Source organism: Salvelinus sp. IW2-2015, linkage group LG5 (genome assembly GCF_002910315.2).
Source record: "Salvelinus sp. IW2-2015 linkage group LG5, ASM291031v2, whole genome shotgun sequence".
NCBI classification, from domain to species: domain Eukaryota; kingdom Metazoa; phylum Chordata; class Actinopteri; order Salmoniformes; family Salmonidae; genus Salvelinus; species Salvelinus sp. IW2-2015.
The window spans coordinates 11382413-11404118 of record NC_036844.1 but is presented as its reverse complement, the minus strand read 5'-3'; the positions used below and the strand labels follow the sequence as shown (position 1 = coordinate 11404118).

Sequence of the window (21706 nt, the reverse complement as noted above, 5' to 3'; positions counted from 1 at the left end):
GGAAGTCTACTACTGGAAGTCTACTACTGGAAGTCTACTACTGGGAGTCTACTACTGGAAGTCTACTACTAGAAGTACTACTACGGAGTCTACTACTAGAAGTCTACTACTGGAGTCTACTACTGGAAGTTCTACTACTGGAAGTCTACTATAGAAGTCTACTACTGGAAGTCTACTACTGGAAGTCTACTACTGGAAGTCTACTACTAGAAGTCTACTACTAGAAGTCTACTACTGGAAGTCTACTACTGGAGTTCTACTACTAGAATCTACTACTGAAGTCTACTACTGGATCTCTACTACTAGAAGTCTACTACTTGGAAGTCTACTAACTGGATGTCTACTACTAGAAGTCTACTACTGGAAGTCTACTACTTGGAAGATCTACTACTAGAAGTCTACTAGCCTGGAAGTCTACTACTAGGAAGTCTTACTTACGGGGAGCTCTAACTACTGGAAGTCTACTACTGGAAGTCTACTACTGGAAGTCTACTACTGGAAGTCTACTACTGGAAGTCTACTACTAGAAGTCTACTACTGGAAGTCTACTACTGGGAGTCTACTACTAGAAGTCTACGACTAGAAGTCTACTACTGGGAGTGTACTACTAGAAGTCTACTACTAGAAGTCTACTACTGGGAGTCTACTACTAGAAGTCTACTACTGGGAGCTCTGTTAATAGAACTGCAATAGTAATGCTGGATGTCCACTCGAGTCTAGATTGGGAACGATGTAACTACGATATGTCTACAGGCACATATCACTACCGTACGGCCACTAGTGCAGAGATTTCAAGACTTGTCCTGCATGCCTCTTCTGCTCCCTTCCCTACCGTGGGAGTGGATCACTCAGGCAGCCTGAGGGTTCTGCAGCCGTCTACATCTCAGTAGGAAACAGTTAGAATAATACGATTAAAATGAAAGGCCAGAGAGAGAGTGATGGAGAGAGAAGGGTATGGAGAGAGATAAAAAGAGAGAGGGGCCATAAATGGACCTCTATATCAGACCAGCACTCTAAGCCTCCTTCCCTGCCTCACTCCCTCCCTCTGTCTGCCCCAGTCACTCGCTTCGCCAGGAGATGAAAAAAAGTGCATTGCCGACACCAGCTTTCCTCTCTCTCTCTTTCTCCATCTCCCTCAGAGCAGACCGAAATCGTATTAAATGCGGAAATGAAAAGTAGGTCATAAATTGCTTCCACATGTTGCTGCGTTGCCTTGACAGCCAGAGCAGCTCTGGTGACGGACTGGAGGTATGGTTTCAATTCTACTACCCCCTAACCCCACACTACCCCCCTAACCCCACACTACCCCCACACTACCCCCCTAACCCCACACTACCCCCCTAAGGGAGAGATGCAAGAGTTTGTGTAGTCTTTCTCATATTTCTTGCCTCTCCACACATTTAACTCTCCACAAATATTAGAGTGTAACTTTCCAGGAAAAAGGGAAGAAAAGGGAGAGAGGGAAGGAGGAGTTCGGGACTCTTACTGGAAACTTCCAGGCTGCTGTGATTGCCAGGTAGAACTGTGAGCCAAGAGTGTGAAGAACTGGGTCTCCTCACTCTCCTAAAGACACTCTCTTCAATAACTACACTGACTTTACTCATCCGCTGCTCCTCGGGAACCTTCGTCAGCTGAATCAGGTGTCTTAGAGCAGTGCTGGATCAAAAGCCTGCATACCTAGTATCCCCTGCAGGAGGACGGTTGGCCACCGTTGCCTGCTAGAGTTAAGAAAATGGTTTCAGCAGTTGGACATGTGTTTTTTCTGTGGGAATCCTGGGGGAGTTTTGTGTTTCTCTGTGTTTTTGCTCCACTGCTCCACTGAGGACTGTAGTGTAATAGGAGAACAGGCAATAATAGGGACAGATATGATATCCTGATTCTTTCCACACAGTCATACTAGAGCTGTTACTGTTCCGTTGGTAGGAAGGCCTGATTCAGGATTACAGTAATATGTACCGTGACCGTAAACCGGACCTTCCATTCATGTCTATCAGCCTTTATCTACAACACACTTCCTTTCACCTGACTCTCCCCCTCTATCTCGTTCCCCCTCCCTCTCGCTTCCTCTCGCCCACACGTCTGTTGTAAACTCGCTCTCTATCTCTTTCCCCCTCCCCCTTCCCCCCTCTTCCTCGCACCCAAACAGCTCTTTTGTAAACACTGCTCGTGATCAATCGACATCTCAGACATTTGATTGGGTAATGAGATTTAAGTTCCAGTCAGTCCGGGCCAGTATTGTACTTTGGCTTTCTCTGTTTGCTCAACAGTAGAAACATCTAGACTAGTCATCATGATCAGCCTGTTCCAATACAGTCATTATCATCTGACCTGAAACAGTCAGTCACACTGTACCATGTTGTATTTCCTCGTTCGTTTACAAGGGGTCAACGTCACAATTCCCATCAGCCATCACTCAGACCAACCCTAGCACCCAGGTCAAAGGTCACCTGTGTGACAGTACTATACCGTTGAAAGTATTTCTTAGAATTAAAACTTTTAAAACTTTTAAAGCAAATACCTGCAGTCAACTTGTGCAATACGTTAGGAGATAAAGAAGATCACGTTCCTCATTTCACTGGATTTCCCCAAGTCACAAGTTACAGGAGCCTTGTGAGTCCCTCACTGTAGTGCAGCACAAGCCAAGTGATCTAGTTATAGTGTGGAATTCACAACTAAATGTTTACGAGCTAGATATCTTATAACTATTAAGTGAACTGTCTAAAATGTGCTACATGCTCTGCATTTGTGCATTTGGTTTCCTAATTTAGTAGCTAGTTAGTTAGCTATCTAGCTAAATGGTTAGCTTCTTCCAAAATCAAGCTTCGCTAGGTAACGGCAGAGAATCCCCTCCTGGATCAATAACTTTGCTGTCTAATATTTGTTTTCTGCGTGCAGCAAACTGCGAGTAGCATTTTCTTGTTACTTGTATAACTTTATGAGCTGGGATGTCTGTCCTGCAAAGACTTTCATTTTGCTAGCATTGCTAACCTTCGAAATACAGAGGATCAGTGGGGTTTGAAAATAGCGCCCCCTTGTGTTCAGTGTCAGTATTACTGAACATCCCGTTATGGCACAAGGTCGGTATGAAGGTCTGACAATCTGGATCTCGGCCAAGCCTTTCTAGTTATGTTACATCTCCAATAGATTTCGATCAGAGACACACAACCTTCCCAGGATGACATTAGTGTGTGTGTAAATGAGGTGAGTAGAGTCAGGACCAGTCTAGTGACTCCAGGTGGGATGACGTGACCACCGCTGGCTACACAACCACAATCTCACAATCTGAGGTCAAGCCTTTCATCAAAAAACATCTGCCACCTGATCCCAGTCTTAGTCACATTACGGTACGGTCGGTCTGCACACTTAGTGGAAATAATGATTGGAGGAAAGTCAAACTGGTGGAAAGGAGAGACAGAGAGAGAGATATATATAGAGAGAGTGAGAGAGAGAGATACAGAGAGAGGGATACAGAGAGAGAGATACAGAGATATACAGAGAAAGTATGAGAAGATACAGAGATAGAAATACAGAGAGAGATACAGAGATACAGAGAGAGAGATATACAGAGAGAGATATACAGAGAGAGAGATATATCTATATATATATATATAGAGAGAGAGAGATATCTATATATATATATATAGAGAGAGAGATACAGAGAGGGATATACAGAGAGAGAGATATATCTCTATATATAGAGAGAGAGATATACAGAGAGATATACAGAGAGAGAGAGATACAGAGAGAGATATACAGAGAGAGAGAGATATCTATATATATAGAGACAGAGATATACAGAGAGAGAGATACAGAGAGAGAGATATATCTATATATATATAGAGAGATATATACAGAGAGAGATATATATCTATATATATAGAGAGAGATATATACAGAGAGAGAGAGAGAGAAGTCAAACTGGTGGAAAGGAGAGACAGAGAGAGATATATATACAGTATATATGGAGAGAGAGAGTGAGAGAGAGAGATACAGAGATATCCAGAGAGAGATACAGATATAGAGATACAGAGATATTGAGAGAGAGAGATACAGAGAGAGACATAGAGAGAGAGAGATACAGAGAGATACAAAGAGAGAGAGAGATACAGAGAGATATATATACAGAGAGAGAAAGAGAGAGAGATACAGAGAGAGAGAGAGATAATGAGAGAGAGATACAGATAGATATAGAGAGAGATACAGAGAGATACACAGAGAGAGATATATATACAGAGAGAGAGAGATATACAGAGAGAGAGAGAGAGATATACACAGAGAGAGAGAGAGATACAGAGAGAGAGAGATATACAGAGAGAGATACAGAGAGAGAGAGACGATAAAGTGATATCACAGAATGCTGGCTGGCTGAGAAATTACAGAGTTTTCCATCCCTCTGGTCTAAAACACATGTGGAGGTATCACTGTCAATAGGAAAGACATCTGAAGGAAAAACACCAACAGAAAAACACCAACTTCCACAGCCACGTCAACACAGACCGACTGCTTGATATGGTGTTGCTGTGTGTTTTGGTCCTTATCTCTTCCTGTAGCCAGGGCATTAAAGGAAAAATCCACCCAAAACCACCTATAATTTACAGTGTTAAATAACACTAACATGTGATAACAATATTTTTGGTGAATATATGTTTCATTTTGTCGTTATAATAATAAGGTTTGTAGCAACATGTTAAAATCATTGGGGAATTCTGTTGCAGCTCAAAACCCACAAAGCAATGCTCTCTCTATGGGCTACCTAGCTCGGTAGAACACTTAGCTACACACAATAACACCAAAGACAACATCAGCATGTGAAGTAGCTAGTTGGCTGTAAAATCACCTAAACAAACTGTACTATCAATTTAGCAGTCTACAATCTCACCATGTTCAACCTGCAGACCGATGTGCCCCGCAGAGTGTTACATTCACAACGACCATGTAATGGCACTATGTCATGCACCCTGGACTGTCGAGGCAGACAAATAGGAGAAATGTAGTGGACCCTCTGCTTAATTACACATTTCTCAATGTAGGAGTATCGCAAAAATATGATCAATGGCTCATTCGAGAGAAGACACCCTCCCGAGTTATGACATCAGCCAGTATTGAAATCTGACATGTATGATGGACGTTTTCGTAAACTAAAGGCTGTATTTCCTATTCACTTCCAGTGTAGTGAGCAATTCTAGCTCACACTGGCTGTATTTCTACCTGCTTGAACGGCAATAACTCAGATACACATGAAAACATGAAATGACCCCGGGAATCGATAGAACATCACTCAGAGATGCACAAAAACAATATAACCTTCAAAATGGATTCATCTTTCCTTTGGGTTAATGACCTATAGTCAACTCAGACAGGGGGCTGAGGGCTGGGGGCATGAAGGAAACGTCTCCCTGTTATTTCTGGTTTCCCCCTCGCCCCCTTTCCTCTTCCTTATCCTCTTCCTCCCAAGCGACCCACAGACCCATAACGAGCAGCTCTGCTTTTCTAATCAGTCCAACTGTGGAAGTCCTCTGACTACGGCTCAATAACAACTATTTGACACTTTCACGAGGTCTGAATGTGGGTTACATTGTTAGGTGGTAACCGTCCACCGGTGTAGCAATCAGCTCAATTCATTTCGTGCCAGAAAGTTGTCATCATACCCAAATTCTAACCTTAACAAATAGTGGGGAAAAGACATCAAATTGATCTTACAGTAATGTCTGTAGGACGACTTCACCCTGACCTACTCGGTCCCCTGTCATCACACCGTCCTGACCTACTCGGTCCCCTGTCATCACACCGTCCTGACCTACTCGGTCCCCTGTCATTGCACACCGTCCTGACCTAACTCGGTCCCCTGTCATCACACCGTCCTGACCTACTCGGTCCCCTGTCATCACACCGTCCTACTACTCGGTCCCCTGTCATCACACCGTCCTGACCTACTCGGTCCCCTGTCATCACACCGTCCTGACCTACTCGGTCCCCTGTCATCACACCGTCCCTGACCGTCTAAGGAACAAGTACAGAGGAGGATAGGAGAGAGGGATGAACGCTCAGAGAGATCCAGTCGGAATGACCTCACTCTCTCCTATGACTGCCTCCCATAATTCCCCGCAGCAGGTCACAGTGACTCCGAGATTCATACAGATACAAACACACACACACACACACACAGGTCACATGACGTCAGCTGACTCAAGAGGACAAATATTTGGTACCTTGTCGCTCATGGCAACGACCTCAAGAGGGGTTCGGTTGCTGTGGTTCCCGGATACCCGGATACCCGACCTATAGGGTTAATGGTCACCTAGAGCACACAGAGAGCCAGCTGGGAGTAATAGTTAATACACTCTCGGGGGCCTGTGTGTGTGTGTGTACGCGTGGGTGTGTGTGTGTGTGTGTGTGGTCAGCGGGGTCTGATTGCTCTAGTAAATGTTTAAACTGAAGGTTAGAGACGGGGACAGCAGCACTAAAGGTTAGATAGATGGGGCTGAATGTTGGCTGGTCAAACGGCACCCACCCCTTCACAAGCCCCTCTCTCCCTACATTCCAGGGGTTCAACAGTCAGCCAGCTATGTCTAACTACTACACTGCCCAGTGATAACTACAACCAACCCACAGACAACGCAGCCCCTCACACAGCAACACTGGAACAAGAGGGCCTGTGCATTTGCTGTGTGAGGTGCATGTCAATAAGTGTCTCCCTCCGTCTCACCTGCGATGGCCTGCAGCAGTCCACACACGTTGAAGATGCTCTTCTTCATGATGCTCTGGAAGCACATGGTGAAGACGGAGATGAAGGCCACGGCACACAGCAGCAGAATCCCCGCCGCCAGGAAGATGGACGCCGCCTGCCAGAACCCGCTGGCGATCTCCCCAAAGTGCACGGCGTACGGCCCGCACAGCACGCCGCGCTGCAGGTGGGGCAGCTTGATGCAGCGGCCGTAGATGCCCAGGGTGGGCCGGTAGGCCTCGCCGGCTGCAGTGGCGCCGTGAGGGCCGAAGACGGCGTCCGGTGTCCGGGGGAAGCCCACCAGCCAATCGGTGCTCATGAAGGCGATGAGCTCGCCGAAGGCGACCACGATGCTGAGTAGAGTCCACAGCATGGAGCGACAGGTCACGATCACGTGACACATGGTGGTGGGGACGTTTGCAGTGCTTCTGAAGTGTTCCTGGTGTTGTCTGTTCAGTTAAGTTCGATGGGGTTGGTTCCGGGAGAGGTGGACTGTCATCCAGGGGTCACACAGGTGGGGTCAAAGGTGAAGGTTCAAGTCTTCAGGGGTCTTCAGGAAGAGGGAAAAGGGTGGAGGGAGAGAGCAAAGAATGGGTTCCTGTTGTGACAGAGGTGTGGGAGAGAGTGAACAGTTCCAACGCAGGGAAAGGAGGAAGGAGGAGGAGGGCGGAAGAGGCTGGTTTGGAGGCAGGGCCTGAGGTCAATGATTCACAGTGTCCCTCTCTTTCTCTGCTCTTATCTCCTCCTGCTGTTGTTCTTGTTCCTTCTTTCTGCTCTGTCACTCCATCTTTTCTTTCCGTCCTTCCCACTGTCTTACTCACCCGCCTTCACTTGCTCTCTCTCTGTCTTGTGCGTAGCGTGTAAACAGTATCACTTTCGTCTTTTTCTCTCTCTCTCGTTCTCTCTCTTATGGACTCTACATCGTAGTGAAGGAGTGTCTCCAGGGCCAGCCAGCTGTCTTCTCACCAACTACACACCTAGAGAGAGAGAGAGAGAGAGAGAGAGAGAGAGGGAGAGAGAGAGAGAGAGTGAGAGCGAGAGCGAGAGAAGGGAAAAGAACGTGAGGACGTGATCATAATTTATGACAGACCATGGTAAAACTTATAGCTGTGACAAGCTGTATTAACAATGTTGGCATCGAATGTTTCAGAAGCAGTGTTTACCCCCTCCCGACTCGCATAAAATGTAACTTTAATCAGAAAACACAAAACGGGGTCATTGACCAACACAGCAGTTTTAAACAACCACCCATACTCTAAGACAAGTTGTGTCAAACACAAGGCCTGCGTAACGATTTGGGTTGTCAATTCACTTTGGCCCGCTCCCATACAGCCCGCAAGGCGCTGCACTACAAGTCACAGCAAGCGCTGCCAACGTGCTGCACGCCAAACGGCAGTGTATTGCCACACACCCACCCCTCCCCCCACACACACACACACACACAAACACACAACTCAGCCAGTGCACTGGATAATATCATCACTAATGGCACCGACTGAATCTTCTACCAGACCGAAAGTTTAAATGTGTTGTAGGCTAAATGGCCATGCCAAGTTTCAGTACCAACAGTTCATTGCTGTATTCTAAAGAACATGTCATCTTGATTATCAAAAAGTTTTAAGATAAAGGATTCACACGCCGGTATAAATTACTACCAAAGGACAATAGGACACACAAGCGAGTATAAAAGAGTCGACAGTTGAGTCATCTACTTTATGAAATGACAGCCTGATGTGATCGCACGGGTGAATTCAATGTCAATTAAGCTGCGTTCGTGTGTGGGGTTAACCGTGCGCAGCGGAGGAGAAGTGAACACAGGCACATGCCACCGTCCTAGCTAGGACAATAAAATGTTGCGACAAATCACCATGCAAAGGAGAAGCATGTAGGCCTCTTACAGCAACATTTGATCAGTAGCCTAGGCTGGCTACTCCACTACAAGACCTTTATATTGCACCATACAGCAACGCTGCATTCAACCGTACTGGCGATGCAGTGAGAAACAAAAATGAAAAAGAGGTTTTAAGTTTAAATGTTACAACAACCTAGCCACGTTTTTGTTATTTGGAGTTAAATACCTCTCGATTCGGGTCGCAGTATATTTTGCATACGGCTGGACAAAATATCATTGATCTCTTCTTTTGTTTTAATATGTATTTAAAAAATGCTACATAGGCCTCCCGGGTGGCGCAGTGGTCTAGGGCACTGCATCGCAGTGCTAGCTGCGCCACCAGAGTCTCTGGGTTCGCGCCCAGGCTCTGTCGCAGCCGGCCGCGACCGGGAGGTCCGTGGGGCGACGCACAATTGGGCTAGTTTGGGCCAGTTTGGGTCGCAGTTTGTGGACACGTTTTTTTTTTTAGGCTATGTCTGGCCCACCAATTCGTTGTGGGTTTTTTCTTCCAATATGGCCCTGGCACTGATTGAGTTTGACACCCCTGCTCTAAGAGTCAGTGGCGTAGCGCAGCCATGGTGAACGAGAATAATGGCGAATAAAACATACACAGACAGAGGGCTTGTTTTAAATGAGTCACCAACCTCCTTGTCAGGCTTAAACAGAGCCAGACCTGGAGAGGAAGAGAGGAGGGAGAGGAGGAGGAAGAGACGGAGGAGGTCAAGAGAGAGGAGGCCTGGTCACACAGATGTCTAGATGCATGTCAGTGTGCGTTTGAAGTGGGGCCTCCTCTCCTTTCTGAGTGTCTTCATGTCTGAGAGCCCGGAGGAACCCGGCATCTCTGCTCTCTGTTTTGGTTTCCCCCGCAGAGCTCCGTGACTCACGGGGTCAGAAAGGAGAGATGTGGAAAGAAGGGATGACGGATTCTTTGACAAATGGATGCAGACGGAGGGAAAAAACAAACGGCAGTCTCAGATGAAACAGCCCGCGCCGCTGACCTACGGTCAGTTACCAGCTGATAGCAGCCTGGCTTTCCAACCACCGCGGAGCTAACACATAACAGATCTAGAATCAGCCTGCTTGAGATAAGCCTGCTGACACAGCCATTTTATAAACACCAGCACTACAGGACTCACAAAACCCCAGTGTCACCATCACATAAAAGCTACAAAAACACTACCAGCACATATCCCAGTGACATGAACATGTCATAAGCTCTATCAATGTCGGGGGGGGTGGGGGTAACCCTATCTATCTCACAACAACACCGTCATCTCACAGAGTCTGTCACTCGCTGGAGAGTTGAATAGATAACCTAGTGACACTCTGACTGTCTCCATCTAACAACGCACCATTCACTACCATCACTAGAAGGCTGTGGGATAACAAGCCGTGACATCATTTCACAACTCGGCCATTCCACACACCATCTCGAAACAGGAACTAGATAGCTGACCCACATGGCTTGGTTTCACAGCAAAACAAATAGACAATAAATAAAGCATGCCAACAGACCAGAGCTGAGGGATTTGTGTTTTTTGAGGTCGGTTCTGTTTTGGGTTTGATTATTTACAGCATTATGTGGGTTGAATGCTGTAACACTGAATAAAACAATAACAAAATTAAACAAGTCCCATGATGGTAGTGACTGCCCCTTTCTGCGTATCACTTATTAACTATAATGTATTCACATTACTTCACTTTAATAAAATATATGTTTTTATTTGATGATTTTATTAGTTCAGTCCAAGTCATCATCTCATGCCTATAGAGCTGCTGCCTGTGCTGTCTGCCAAAAATCACTATTTTAGTAGTTCTTCAAAGTAAATAAGACATACTTTTATGACTGCTGAATAGCAACTATCAATCACTTAGATCATGTATTTTTCAGGCTCGTGAAGCAACTGCTCGCCATCACTCTCTCCTCAGTCTCCTTGTCTGCTCCTCACAGACCAGACAAGTTTAAGTGGGTGCGCAATGGATTATGGTCATTGTAGTTAATTACCACGTTTTCTGCAGAATATTGACCTGTTGGAAACTACAACTTCCCATTACATCACACAGTTCAGGCTTGACGTGATTTATCTCTACAGAAAAGCACACAGGAAAAAAACCAAACTGGATGGAATAAACCGACGTTGGTCAATTAGTTGTTTAAAACCGACAAATAACCTACATTTCGGTTAATTACTCAGCACTACAACAGACCTTGGAGAGATAACCCGGAGAAACATCAGTCAGAGGAAAAAATAAACCCAATCCCACTGGCATTACTTCAAAAGCCAGGCCTTTTCACAAACATTTATCTTCTTTTATCTAACTGTTAGTTTACCTAAAAACACATTTTAATTTACAGTCCAACATGGCACATAGACACTAACATAAGGCAGCTTAGCAGTCCATGTGAACCACCATATTCATGTAATAAAGCACAGCAAGGAGATCTTGCTACAGAACATCAATGCAGCAGTAAATTACTAAAATGTAAAAGCTGCTGGCTTAGAAACCACAAGTTGTATTAAACCGTTGATGAGACCAACGGCAAAGCAGTCACGTGTTGATGGCTTCATTCTCAGGTCAGGCTGAGGTTGTGTCTCTCACTGGGCCTCTGGATCTCAATGAAGTATCTGGGTCTACTGGGAATCACTCACTCTCTCACTCTCTCATAACTCATCTGACAGCTGAGTGGATCCTTCCAGGTGACATTTCGGCCTTTCCCAGGAGCGAATATGGGAATGTTGGATCTGGAGCAAGAGCTGAGTTCACAAATTTATCTGTATGGAACTTTTAAAGGGTCAGAGGAGGACGCACCTTATTACACACGCACGCACGCACGCACGCACGCACGCACGCACGCACGCACGCACGCACGCACGCACGCACACACGCACACACACACACACACACACCTGGAAGGACGGGGATTTTTTTATATTTTGAAGTCGTAAACACTTTCCTGAGTGTGCTGAAAAGGACACCACTTACATAAGGTTCTACCTTCTCAGCAGGCTCACTAACTAGCGCTGCGTTTTCCATCAAACAACTCCAGTCATGAGTGCAGACTCCTGAGCACATCAGTGAGTAGTAAAACTGTGTCTGGTATCGTGAAGCACTGTGACCGGAGAGATGGTTACACACACAGACCTTTTTCCTCTGTTCTCTGAACCACTACCTTCCCTCTCTCCCTCCCTCCCTTGCTTCCAACTTCCCTCCCTCACCAGCTCAAGGGAATCCCTCGTGGGAGGGAGGGCCGGTGTGGGAGAGTCTGGGGGGACATGGGGCCAGGCAGTCATCCAGTCTGGGGAGCAGGGTAAGGAGCGAGGCGGCTCGTGGAGCGGCCTGGAGCAGAGCCAGGGGCCGGTGGTAACTAGGGCTGTTGCGGTGACCGTATTACTGCCACACTCATGAAGGCAGTCAAATTCCACGTGACCGTTTAGTCATGGTAATTAGGCTTCTCCAAGCTCTGATGCTGCTGATGGTCATTAGTAGCCTACCAAACTTGCTAACTGCCTGGTACTCAGCACTCTATTGTCCCTCTAAATCACTCTGACATCAATGCAAATGTCATCGAAAATCCAATCAAACACTTCATGACAGCCCATGAGCTCATATTGCGCAACATTTCTATAGGCTATGCAATTGCGCAAGAAAATAGAGTGATGGCCTCTATTAAAAAGAGAAGGATCCCATCAGCTTTCTATAGGCTAGGCCTCCTATATTTATTTCTCAACTTAAGCAAATATTAAGCACATTGCTTATCTTTACAACAGGAGTATAGCCTACCTGGCTGGTATGAACATGAATCACGGAAAAAGCGTCCTCCATTTGCTATTTAAGTGCATAGATGACAGGTTTATGATAATAGTCCATGCTAAATCCTAACAAATTTCACACATGTATTATGTAGTATATGTAAAGACAAGATTAAATCAAGAATAGTGTGATGGGTGACAATATTAGCCTATCACTTATATATATATATATATATTATATATTATCACTTGTGAATGATGCCCAGCCTAAGGCAAGAAGCAATGTCTTTTTTTCTCTTTTTTTCCTAATAGTCGCTCGCCTCATGTAGCCTAGCACATAGGCCTATATGTTTTGATAAGGTTTGTATCACAACTAAAGTGGCCAAATAACTAGTAGGCTATGTGTGGAAGCCAGGAGAAGCCAAGAGATGCTAAATGTGTTTATGTTAATTAACGATCAATTACCCTGAGGCCGACAGTTATTTGCTTGACAATCACCGGCTGACGAAATTTCGTGACCGCCACAGCCCTAGTGGTGACGCGTGTTCTGCCTACGCTCTGAACCTCCTGGTCGTTTCGGTCACACGGCCCCCATGGAGAGGGTTAGTCTGCTCTGCTATGAGGTCACACTCCCTTTAGGGGGGCTTAGTGTGTGTGTTTAATTCATTATGCGTGAGCTAGGGAGATGATACAATGACAGCATACTGACATTTTGACCTCTGTTATCCTGTTGAAATATCAACAGCCCCCTGCCTTTCCTCCCTCAGTTTCATTCTCCTCTCTTCTTCCACTAAAGAGACAGAACGACCCAGATCTGTGGGTGGCTAGCGACTGTGTGTCGCGTGGTGTGTTTCCAAGTCTGGTGAGGTCATAAGAACAGGCGTAGGATTAGAATCCTTTTATTAAATCACAAATGTGCCTATTAACTAAACACACGCAAACAGGCCCGACGACCTCAACCGGACAGGATTAGTCACTGTCTTGATCCAAAACAACTTTTCCAGTAACTCTTTCTACTTTTCAAAACACACACACACACATGCGCACACTCAAAGACACACAAACACACTCACGCCAGGTCGTTCTAGTTCCTAGTTGAGTCAGTCTCTTGAAACAAGAACCTGTAGATGTTCTGACACCTGTGATGTTCCACAGACTCCAGTTCAAACAGCGACAAGAGGAATGATTCTGGCTCAGTCATGTGCACCGAGACACTCTGAGACAGAGGTCAAACGTTTGCCGGCCAGTTGCAAAGACTAATTCCTCATTGACACACACACGCACGCACGCACGCACGCACGCACGCACGCACGCACACACACACACACACACACACACACACACACACACACAACACACACACACACACACACACACACACACACACACACACACACACCACACACACACACACACACACACACACACACCACACACCACACACACACACACCACATGGATGTTGTTTAAAAACACTTAGCAAGCAGAAAGGATCTGAAGCAGCTGGAGGTAGGTACACAGAGCAGGATCAACTGACCTGCTTTGAAGCTTAGGCCACTTGGCCTTTGACTCCAACCGGCAGGGGTGCCTGATTGCAGTGTGTGTGTGTTTGTGTGTTTGTTGGAGGGGATAGATAGAAGAGACAGATAGAGCATTGAATTGACAGAGACAGGGAGACAGAGGGACAGAGAGAGAAACAGAGAAACAGAGACAGAGAGACAGAGACAGAGGGACAGAGAGAGAGAAACAGAGAGACAGAGACAGAGAGACAGAGACAGAGGGACAGAGAGATAGAAACAGAGAGACATATGGACAGAGGGTCAGAGAGAAACAGAAACAGACAGAAAAGTGATGAGAGGAGAAGTGGACAAGTCTGGGCATGTCTAGTCTAGGGATGGGCATGAGTATGTCAAAACTCGATCTTTAACCAGAGATCAAATATTTTTCAAATACTGTCAAACTATTTGGTGGAATGTGCTTTGTGGCTGCCCGAATGGGCAATTGCAAATGTGTCCCGATTAAATTAGTAAAAAATTAAGACAACGTGAATTTGCTTTGACTCTAGTGTTCCGTTTTTCCATGTGCATTTGCGGGTCACAACAGAAAAGAAACCAAGCCAAGCGTCACACAGTTAGTTCTCCTCCCTAAGTTCCGACCGCTCCCTCTACTCACTGTTCCAAAATGTGATTTTTACGCAACAGGACAGTTAACCTGCGCTGCCCTCAAACCAAGACACATGCTGTCTGCTAATTATCTATAGGCTAATATCAACTTGTGGATTTGAAATCATTTCCAAACAAGTTTTATTTTCTAACAACAGTTTGAATTGAGGTGTGGACCGCCTCCTCATTAATTCACATAGAAGCAGCCCATTTCACTGTTGCGGACAATTTTCAGTGCATTCGGAAAGTATTCAGACCCCTTTACTTTTTCCACATTTTGTTATGTTACAGCCTTATTCTGAAATGGATTACATCGTTTTTTCACCTCATCAATCTACACACAATACACCATAATGACGAAGCAAAAACAAGTTTTTAGACATTTCTGCAAGTTTATAAAAAATAAATACATTTAAATATTGACATTTACATAAGTATTCAGATATTTTACGCAGTACCTTTGGCAGTGATTACAGCCTCGAGTCTTCTTGGGTATGACACTACAAGCTTGGTATTTGGGGAGTCTCTCCCATTCTTCTCTGCAGATCCTCTTAAGCTCTGTCAGGTTGGATGGGGAGCGTCGCTGCACAGCTATTTTCAGGTCTCTCCAGCAATGCTCAATCGGGTTCAAATCCGGGCTCTGGCTGGGCTACTCAAGGACATTCAGAGACTTGTCCCGAAGCCACTCCTGCATTGTCTTGGCTGTGTGCTTAGGGTCGTTGTCCTGTTGGAAGGTGAACCTTCGGCCCAGTCTGAGGTCCTGAGCGCTCTGGAGTAGGTTTTCATCAAGGACCTCTCTGTACTTTGCTCCGTTCACCTTTCCCTCGATCCTGACTTGTCTCCCAGTCCCTGCCGCTGAAAAACATTGCCACAGCATGATGCTGCCACCACTATTCTTCACCGTAGGGATGGCACCAGGTTTCCTCCAGACTTTGATGCTTGGCATTCAGGCCAAAGAGTTCAAGCTTGGTTTCATCAGAGCAGAGAATCTTGTTTCTCATGGTCTGAGAGTCTTTAACCTGTTTTGGAGACTGTTTTTTGTTCGGAATTTCAGATGACTGACATGCCCAAAGTAAACTGCCTGTTACTCAGGCCCAGAAGCTAGGATATGTATATACCTGGTAGCATTGGATAGAAAACACTCTGAAGTTTCTAAAACTGTTAAAATGATGTCTGTGAGTATAACATAACTGATATGGCAGGCGAAAACCCGAGGAAAATCCATCCATATTTTTTTGGGAGGTCACAGGCCATTTCAGTGCTTGCCTATGGGAAATACAAATAGATAAGACCCAGATTGCAGTTCCTATGGCTTCCACTAAATGTCAACAGTCTTTAGAAAGGGTTTCGGGCTTGTTTTTTGAAAAATTAGCAAGTAGTTGGAAAAACTACAAGGTGTCTCATTAGAAAAGTATGTCTTGTTGGCACGTGAATGAGGTGCGCGCTCTTCGTTATTTATCTTCCCTACTGAACATACTATTCTCCGTCTTAAATAGATCGTTTATTTAGATATTAGTACCTGAGGATTAATTAGAAACATCGTTTGACTTGTTTGGACGAACTTTACCAGTAACCTTTTGGATTCGTTTGAATGCATGTTGAACGAGTGGATTACTGAGATCATTGGCGCCAGCTAAACATACTTTTTTGGATATAAAGAAGGACTTTATCGAACAAAACGACCATTCATTGTGTAGCTGGGACCCTTGGGATTGCAAACAGAGGAAGATCTTCAAAGGTAAGTGATTTATTTAATCGCTATTTGTGATTTTGTGACGCCTGTGCTGGTTGAAAAAGTATTTTGGTGTGGTGCACTGTCCTCAGATAATCACATGGTATGCTTTCGCAGTAAAGCCTTTTTGAAATCTGACAACGCGGTTGGATTAACAAGAAGTTCATCTTTTAAATGATGTAAGACACTTGTATTTTCATGAATGTTTAATATTACGATTTTTGTATTTTGAATTTCGTGCTCTGCAATTTCACCGGATGTTGTCGTAGGTGTCCCGCTAGTGGTTCATGCGCCAAAAGAGGTTTTAAGTAACTTTTGGCAAACTCCAAGCAGGCTGTCATGTGCCTTTTACTGAGGAGTGGCTTCCGTCTGGCCACTCTATCATACAGGCGTGATTGGTGGAGTGCTGCAGAGATGGTTGTTCTTCTGGAAGGCTCTCCCATCTCCAAAGAGGAACTCTGGAGCTCTGTCAGAGTAACCATTGGGTTCTTGGTCACATCCCTGACCAAGGCCCTTCTCCAACGATTGCAAAGTTTGGCTGGGCGACCAGCTCTAGGAAGAGTCTTGGTGGTTCCAGACTTCTTCCATTTAAGAATGGTGGAAGCCACTGTGTTCTTGGGGACCTGCAATGCTGCAGACATTTTTTGGTACCCTTCTCCAGATCTGTGCCTCGACATAATCCTGTCTCTGAGCTCTACGGACAATTCCTTCGACCTCATGGATTGGTTTTTGCTCTGACATGCACTGTTAACTGTGATACCTTATATGGACTCCCAAGTGGTGCAGCGATCTAAGGCACTGCATCTCAGTGCTAGAGGCGTCACTACAGACACCCTTGTTCGAATCCAGGCTGTATCACAACCGGCCGTGATTGGGAGAACCCACAGGGCGGCGCACAATTGGCCTAGCATCGTCCGGGTTTGGCCGGTGTAGGCCGTCATTGTAAATAAGGATAAGAATTTGTTCTTAACTGACTTGCCTAGCTAAATAAAGGTTATATTTAGACAAAATATAGACAGGTGTGTGCCTTTCCAAATCATGTCCAATCAATTGAATTTACCACAGATGGACTCCAATGAAGTTGTAGAAACATCTCAAGGATGATCAATGGAAACAGGATGCACCTGAGCTCAATTTCAAGTCTCATAGCAAAGGGTCTGAATACTTATGTAAATAAGGTATTTCTGTTTTTTTATTTTTATACATTTGCAAAATGTTTCTAAAAACCTGTTTTCCCTTTGTCATTTTGGGGTATTGTGTGTAGATTGATAAGGGGAAAAAAGTATTAATCAATTTAGAATAAGGCTGTAACATAACAAAATGTGGAAAAAGGGAAGGGGTCTGAATACTTTCCGAATGCAACGAATGTTTGAGGCTTTACTGAACCGGACAAACTTAACTCTTCGATGAAAGCCCAACCACCTCCCCTGTGTTTCCTCAGATCAAGTATGCATACATTTGCGCAGTCTAGCACAAGCTTTTTCCCCCTGGCACATTTTCTGGCTGGCGCTTGCAAGGCCTTCATTGTTGTTTTCCTGACTGTTGTTTTCCTGACTGTTGCGTCAATCGCAACTGGGTGTTCTAAATAAGCATTCTAATCACACCGGTCTGAGCGTACGCTGCAGGGACCACTGTAGAATGATCCTACCTGTGTGTTGGTACGCGTCAAAGGGTTAAGGCAAGTCGTTCAGGTCCTGAGGCAACAAAGATTCCCAGGCCATCACACTACCACCACCATGCTTGACCATTAGTATGAGGTTTTGACAGTGGAATGCAGTGTTCAGTTTTCACCAGACATAATGTGACCCATGTCATCCAAAACGTTGACTCAGGTTTGCCGAAAAGCACCTGGATGATCATCAAGACTCATGGAAGAATGTTCTATGGACAGATGAGTCAAAAGTAGAACTTTTTGGACGAGTGCCACTGCTGAGGTTACTGCCTTTTGAAGATTGTGTTCCATGATATAATATCACCAGTTGATATTCCGATTTCAATAAATCAATCTTAAATAGCACTTTTTTTATTGAATGAATACACACTACCGTTCAAAAGTTTGGGGTCACTTAGAAATGTCCTTGTTTAAAAAAAAAAAGCCCATTTTGTCCATTAAAATAACATTACATTGATCATAAATACAGTGTAGACATTGTTAATGTTGTAAATGACTATTGTAGCTGGAAACGGCTGTTTTTGTGTGGAATACCTACATAGGCGTACAGAGGCTCATTGTCTGCAACCATTACTCCTGTGTTCCAATGGCACGTTGTGTTAGCTAATCCAAGTTTATCGTTTTAAAAAGCCTTCATTTCTCAGAACAAGAATAGACTGCCGAGTTTCAGAAGAAAGTTTCTGGCCATTTTGAGCCTGTAATCGAACCAGCAAATGCTGATGCTCCAGATACTCAACTAGTCTAAAGAAGGCCAGTTTTATTCCTTCTTTAATCAGCACGACAGCTTTCAGATGTGCTAACATAATTGCAAAATGAGTTTCTAATGATCAATTAGCCTTTCAAAACGATAAACTTCAATTACTTAACACAAAACACAACTGGTATTTCTTTTTTGTATTCGAGTACTCAAGTACTCAAAATGAAGAACATGCGAGTACTGGAATAGTCAAAATTTCAAAGTCTGGTCAAGCAGAGTATCTGTAACTAAGATAAAACTGTAATATTTGCTTACAGTCGACATATCTACTAGTGTATCATAAGGCAGTGTATAGTGTGTGTAGGAAGGTAATGTTAGGAAAAAGCCTACTTCGATATTCCCCCTAGAGACAGATCAGATAGACCAGACAGGCAGAGCTTCAAGTCGTTAGCTATCATGAGCAAAACTTTCCCAGCAGTGTGACTCATGGCAGTGACTGGATTTATGATGTCTGTTACCCTCTTTCAGAAGACAGATGTAGGCTACGATTATTTAGGGTTCATATTATTACACACACACACACACACACACACACACACACACACACCACACACACACACACACACACACACACACACAACACACACCACACACACACACACACACACACACACACACACACACACACACTTGTGATGAGCGGTTAGTGCTTTTTGAGGTAGGTTCTGTTTTGGGTTGAATGCAGAATTAAACAATTAATACAATAAGTTCCATGATGGTAGTGACTGCCCATTACTGCATATCACTTATTAACCATCGTTTATTCACATTACTTTCATAAAATATTTGAATATGTGTATATTACATTGGTTTTATTTGATGACTTTTATTTAATTCCAAGTCACCAAGTCAGCTGCTGCCTACGCTGTCTGACAAAATCACTATTTAGTTGTTCTTCAAAGTAAATAAAGCATACTTATAAGACAGCTGAATACCAACATTCAGTCACTTAGATCATGTATTTTCAGGTAGAGATACCTCGCGAAACAACTGCTCTCTATCCCTCTCCATTGCGCTTTCTTCTCTCCCTCTCCATTGCGCTTTCTTCTCTCCCTCGCCGTGTCTGCCCCACACTAACCTGATGTAGCAGGCATAAAATAAATACATAGACCGGACAGATAGGCACGCAATGAATTATGGTCATTGTAGTTAATTACCACATTTTCTGTGCTAAACTATGTAGAATATTGGCCTGTTGGAAACTACAACTCCCTACTACATCGCACAGTTCGGGCTTGATCTGACTTATCGCTAGAGAAACTGCTCATTGAGCTCACAGAAAAAAAAACGGAATGAAATTATGATTTAAATAATTGAACAGACTTTGGACAATTAGTTGTTTAATAAAACGGAAAATAACTGACGTTTCGGTTAATCGCTCAGCACTAACACACACATACAGATAAGACTCCCTGCAGGCTGCACTGAACCTGTGACCCTAGACTTACAAACCCTAGGGTGTGTCTGTGTGTGTGTACACAATACCACCCCCACTACACTTCATCTACACTACAGAGGACACAAATCTGCCTGAGTCACAGTGTGACACAGTCTCAACAGCAGGGAGTCCCTCAGCACACTACCATTGACAGGAAACGATCTGCATATCTATGGTAATGCCACGGCTACGGTAAGCGTCTCCCGGACGACGAAGTGGTTCATTCTGGGTGGTGGATGGTGCATGGTGGTCTCTCAATCGCATCTCTCTCCCTCCCTCCCTGTTTCTCTCTCCCTTCCTATTCTCTCTCCCACTCCCTGGGGATAACTGTAGGTCAAACACTCATACATACACATACTGATGCTATTGATGGAATGACTATACAGTTAGATCCACACATCAGGTTTTCATTAGGAAGACCCAAATAACGTCATCCGTCCATCAACTCAGGACAGGCAGGGGAACAACAGTATGTGTGTTTCTAGACATCCCCTAAATGCTGGCCCAGGGTCATATTTCTTCAGATCCACTTAATGGTTAAGGTTATGATTTGGGGTTAGGCTTCTAACTATCCATCCTTCTTGGACCACAGCAGGGCCTTTGGCATTGCAACTTTGGCTAGTTTATGCTTTTTGCAAATGACAAGGTCTTCACTCTCCACTCCTGTCCTGAAAACCACTTCCAGCTGCTATTGTACTGCAAAGCAACTTCTGAAACACGTGTTGCCTCTTCAAAAACATAAACCATTACAATAGTATAACATTCCCATGGCCTACTATAGACCTACTGAAAAACAACTTGGAGTCATCAGTGTGAGTCAGGATGAGGAAGAGACCCTCTTCACCTCTGGCGTAAACACGAGATCAGAGGACACACACAGATGTATGCACATACACACTTGCAAGCACATATTACCCCCCCCCCCCCACACACACACACACACAACCTAGTCCTCTGGTAATAAAGTATGACTTAACAATGGTAGTAGTGTCAGTGTTTTGTGACAAATGTCTGTAGTGCTCAACATTTCCATTGTGAGAATGCCAACCTTTGCCGGGGCTACTGTGTAACCTGCTCAACACTGCAGTTACATTACGATTCAGAAGAGGGACATAATATTTACATCCTATAGCATTAGTCACCCCCTTTGTTAGACTTTGGAAGCATTGCCAATCAGGATAAATAACACTTGAAACTGTGTTCTAAACACTACGATGTAGAGGTGAGTGTGGAGCGCTCTCATTGGCTAAGCTAAGCTAAACATTACAACAAGTAATGTTCGTATATACTCTGATGTGAGAACAGCTGGCACAAAACCAAACAGAAGATTCGAAAAACAAAATGATTCAATCTGTTTGCCATATTCTCCTCCTTCAGTGCAGCTCTGCTGTAGATGTGTACTGGTGGTTCTATCACTGGTCCCCACACACAACTAACCGCTCACTATCACTTGAGACGCCAGTCAGTAACTCATCCCGTAACTCCTCCCCCTGGACTCACAGCCAGCACCGATTGGTCAGACGCCGGAGCCACAGCCCTGAGAGGGTCCACATTAAAGGTCCTCACAGGTCCAACAGG

General features: G+C 44.7%; 1 protein-coding gene across 3 annotated transcripts in view; it reads right to left on the bottom strand.

Moving 5' to 3' along the window:
- LOC111963906 (LHFPL tetraspan subfamily member 2a protein) overlaps positions 1-21706 on the bottom strand; it is a 68586-nt gene that overhangs the window by 2580 nt on the left and 44300 nt on the right. For all 3 annotated transcript variants that reach the window (XM_070443551.1, XM_023987473.2, XM_023987474.2), the window contains one exon: positions 6707-7701. In XM_070443551.1, the coding sequence (XP_070299652.1) occupies positions 6707-7127 (421 nt within the window). In that variant the 5' untranslated portion in view covers positions 7128-7701. The remainder of the gene's footprint in view (positions 1-6706; positions 7702-21706) is intronic.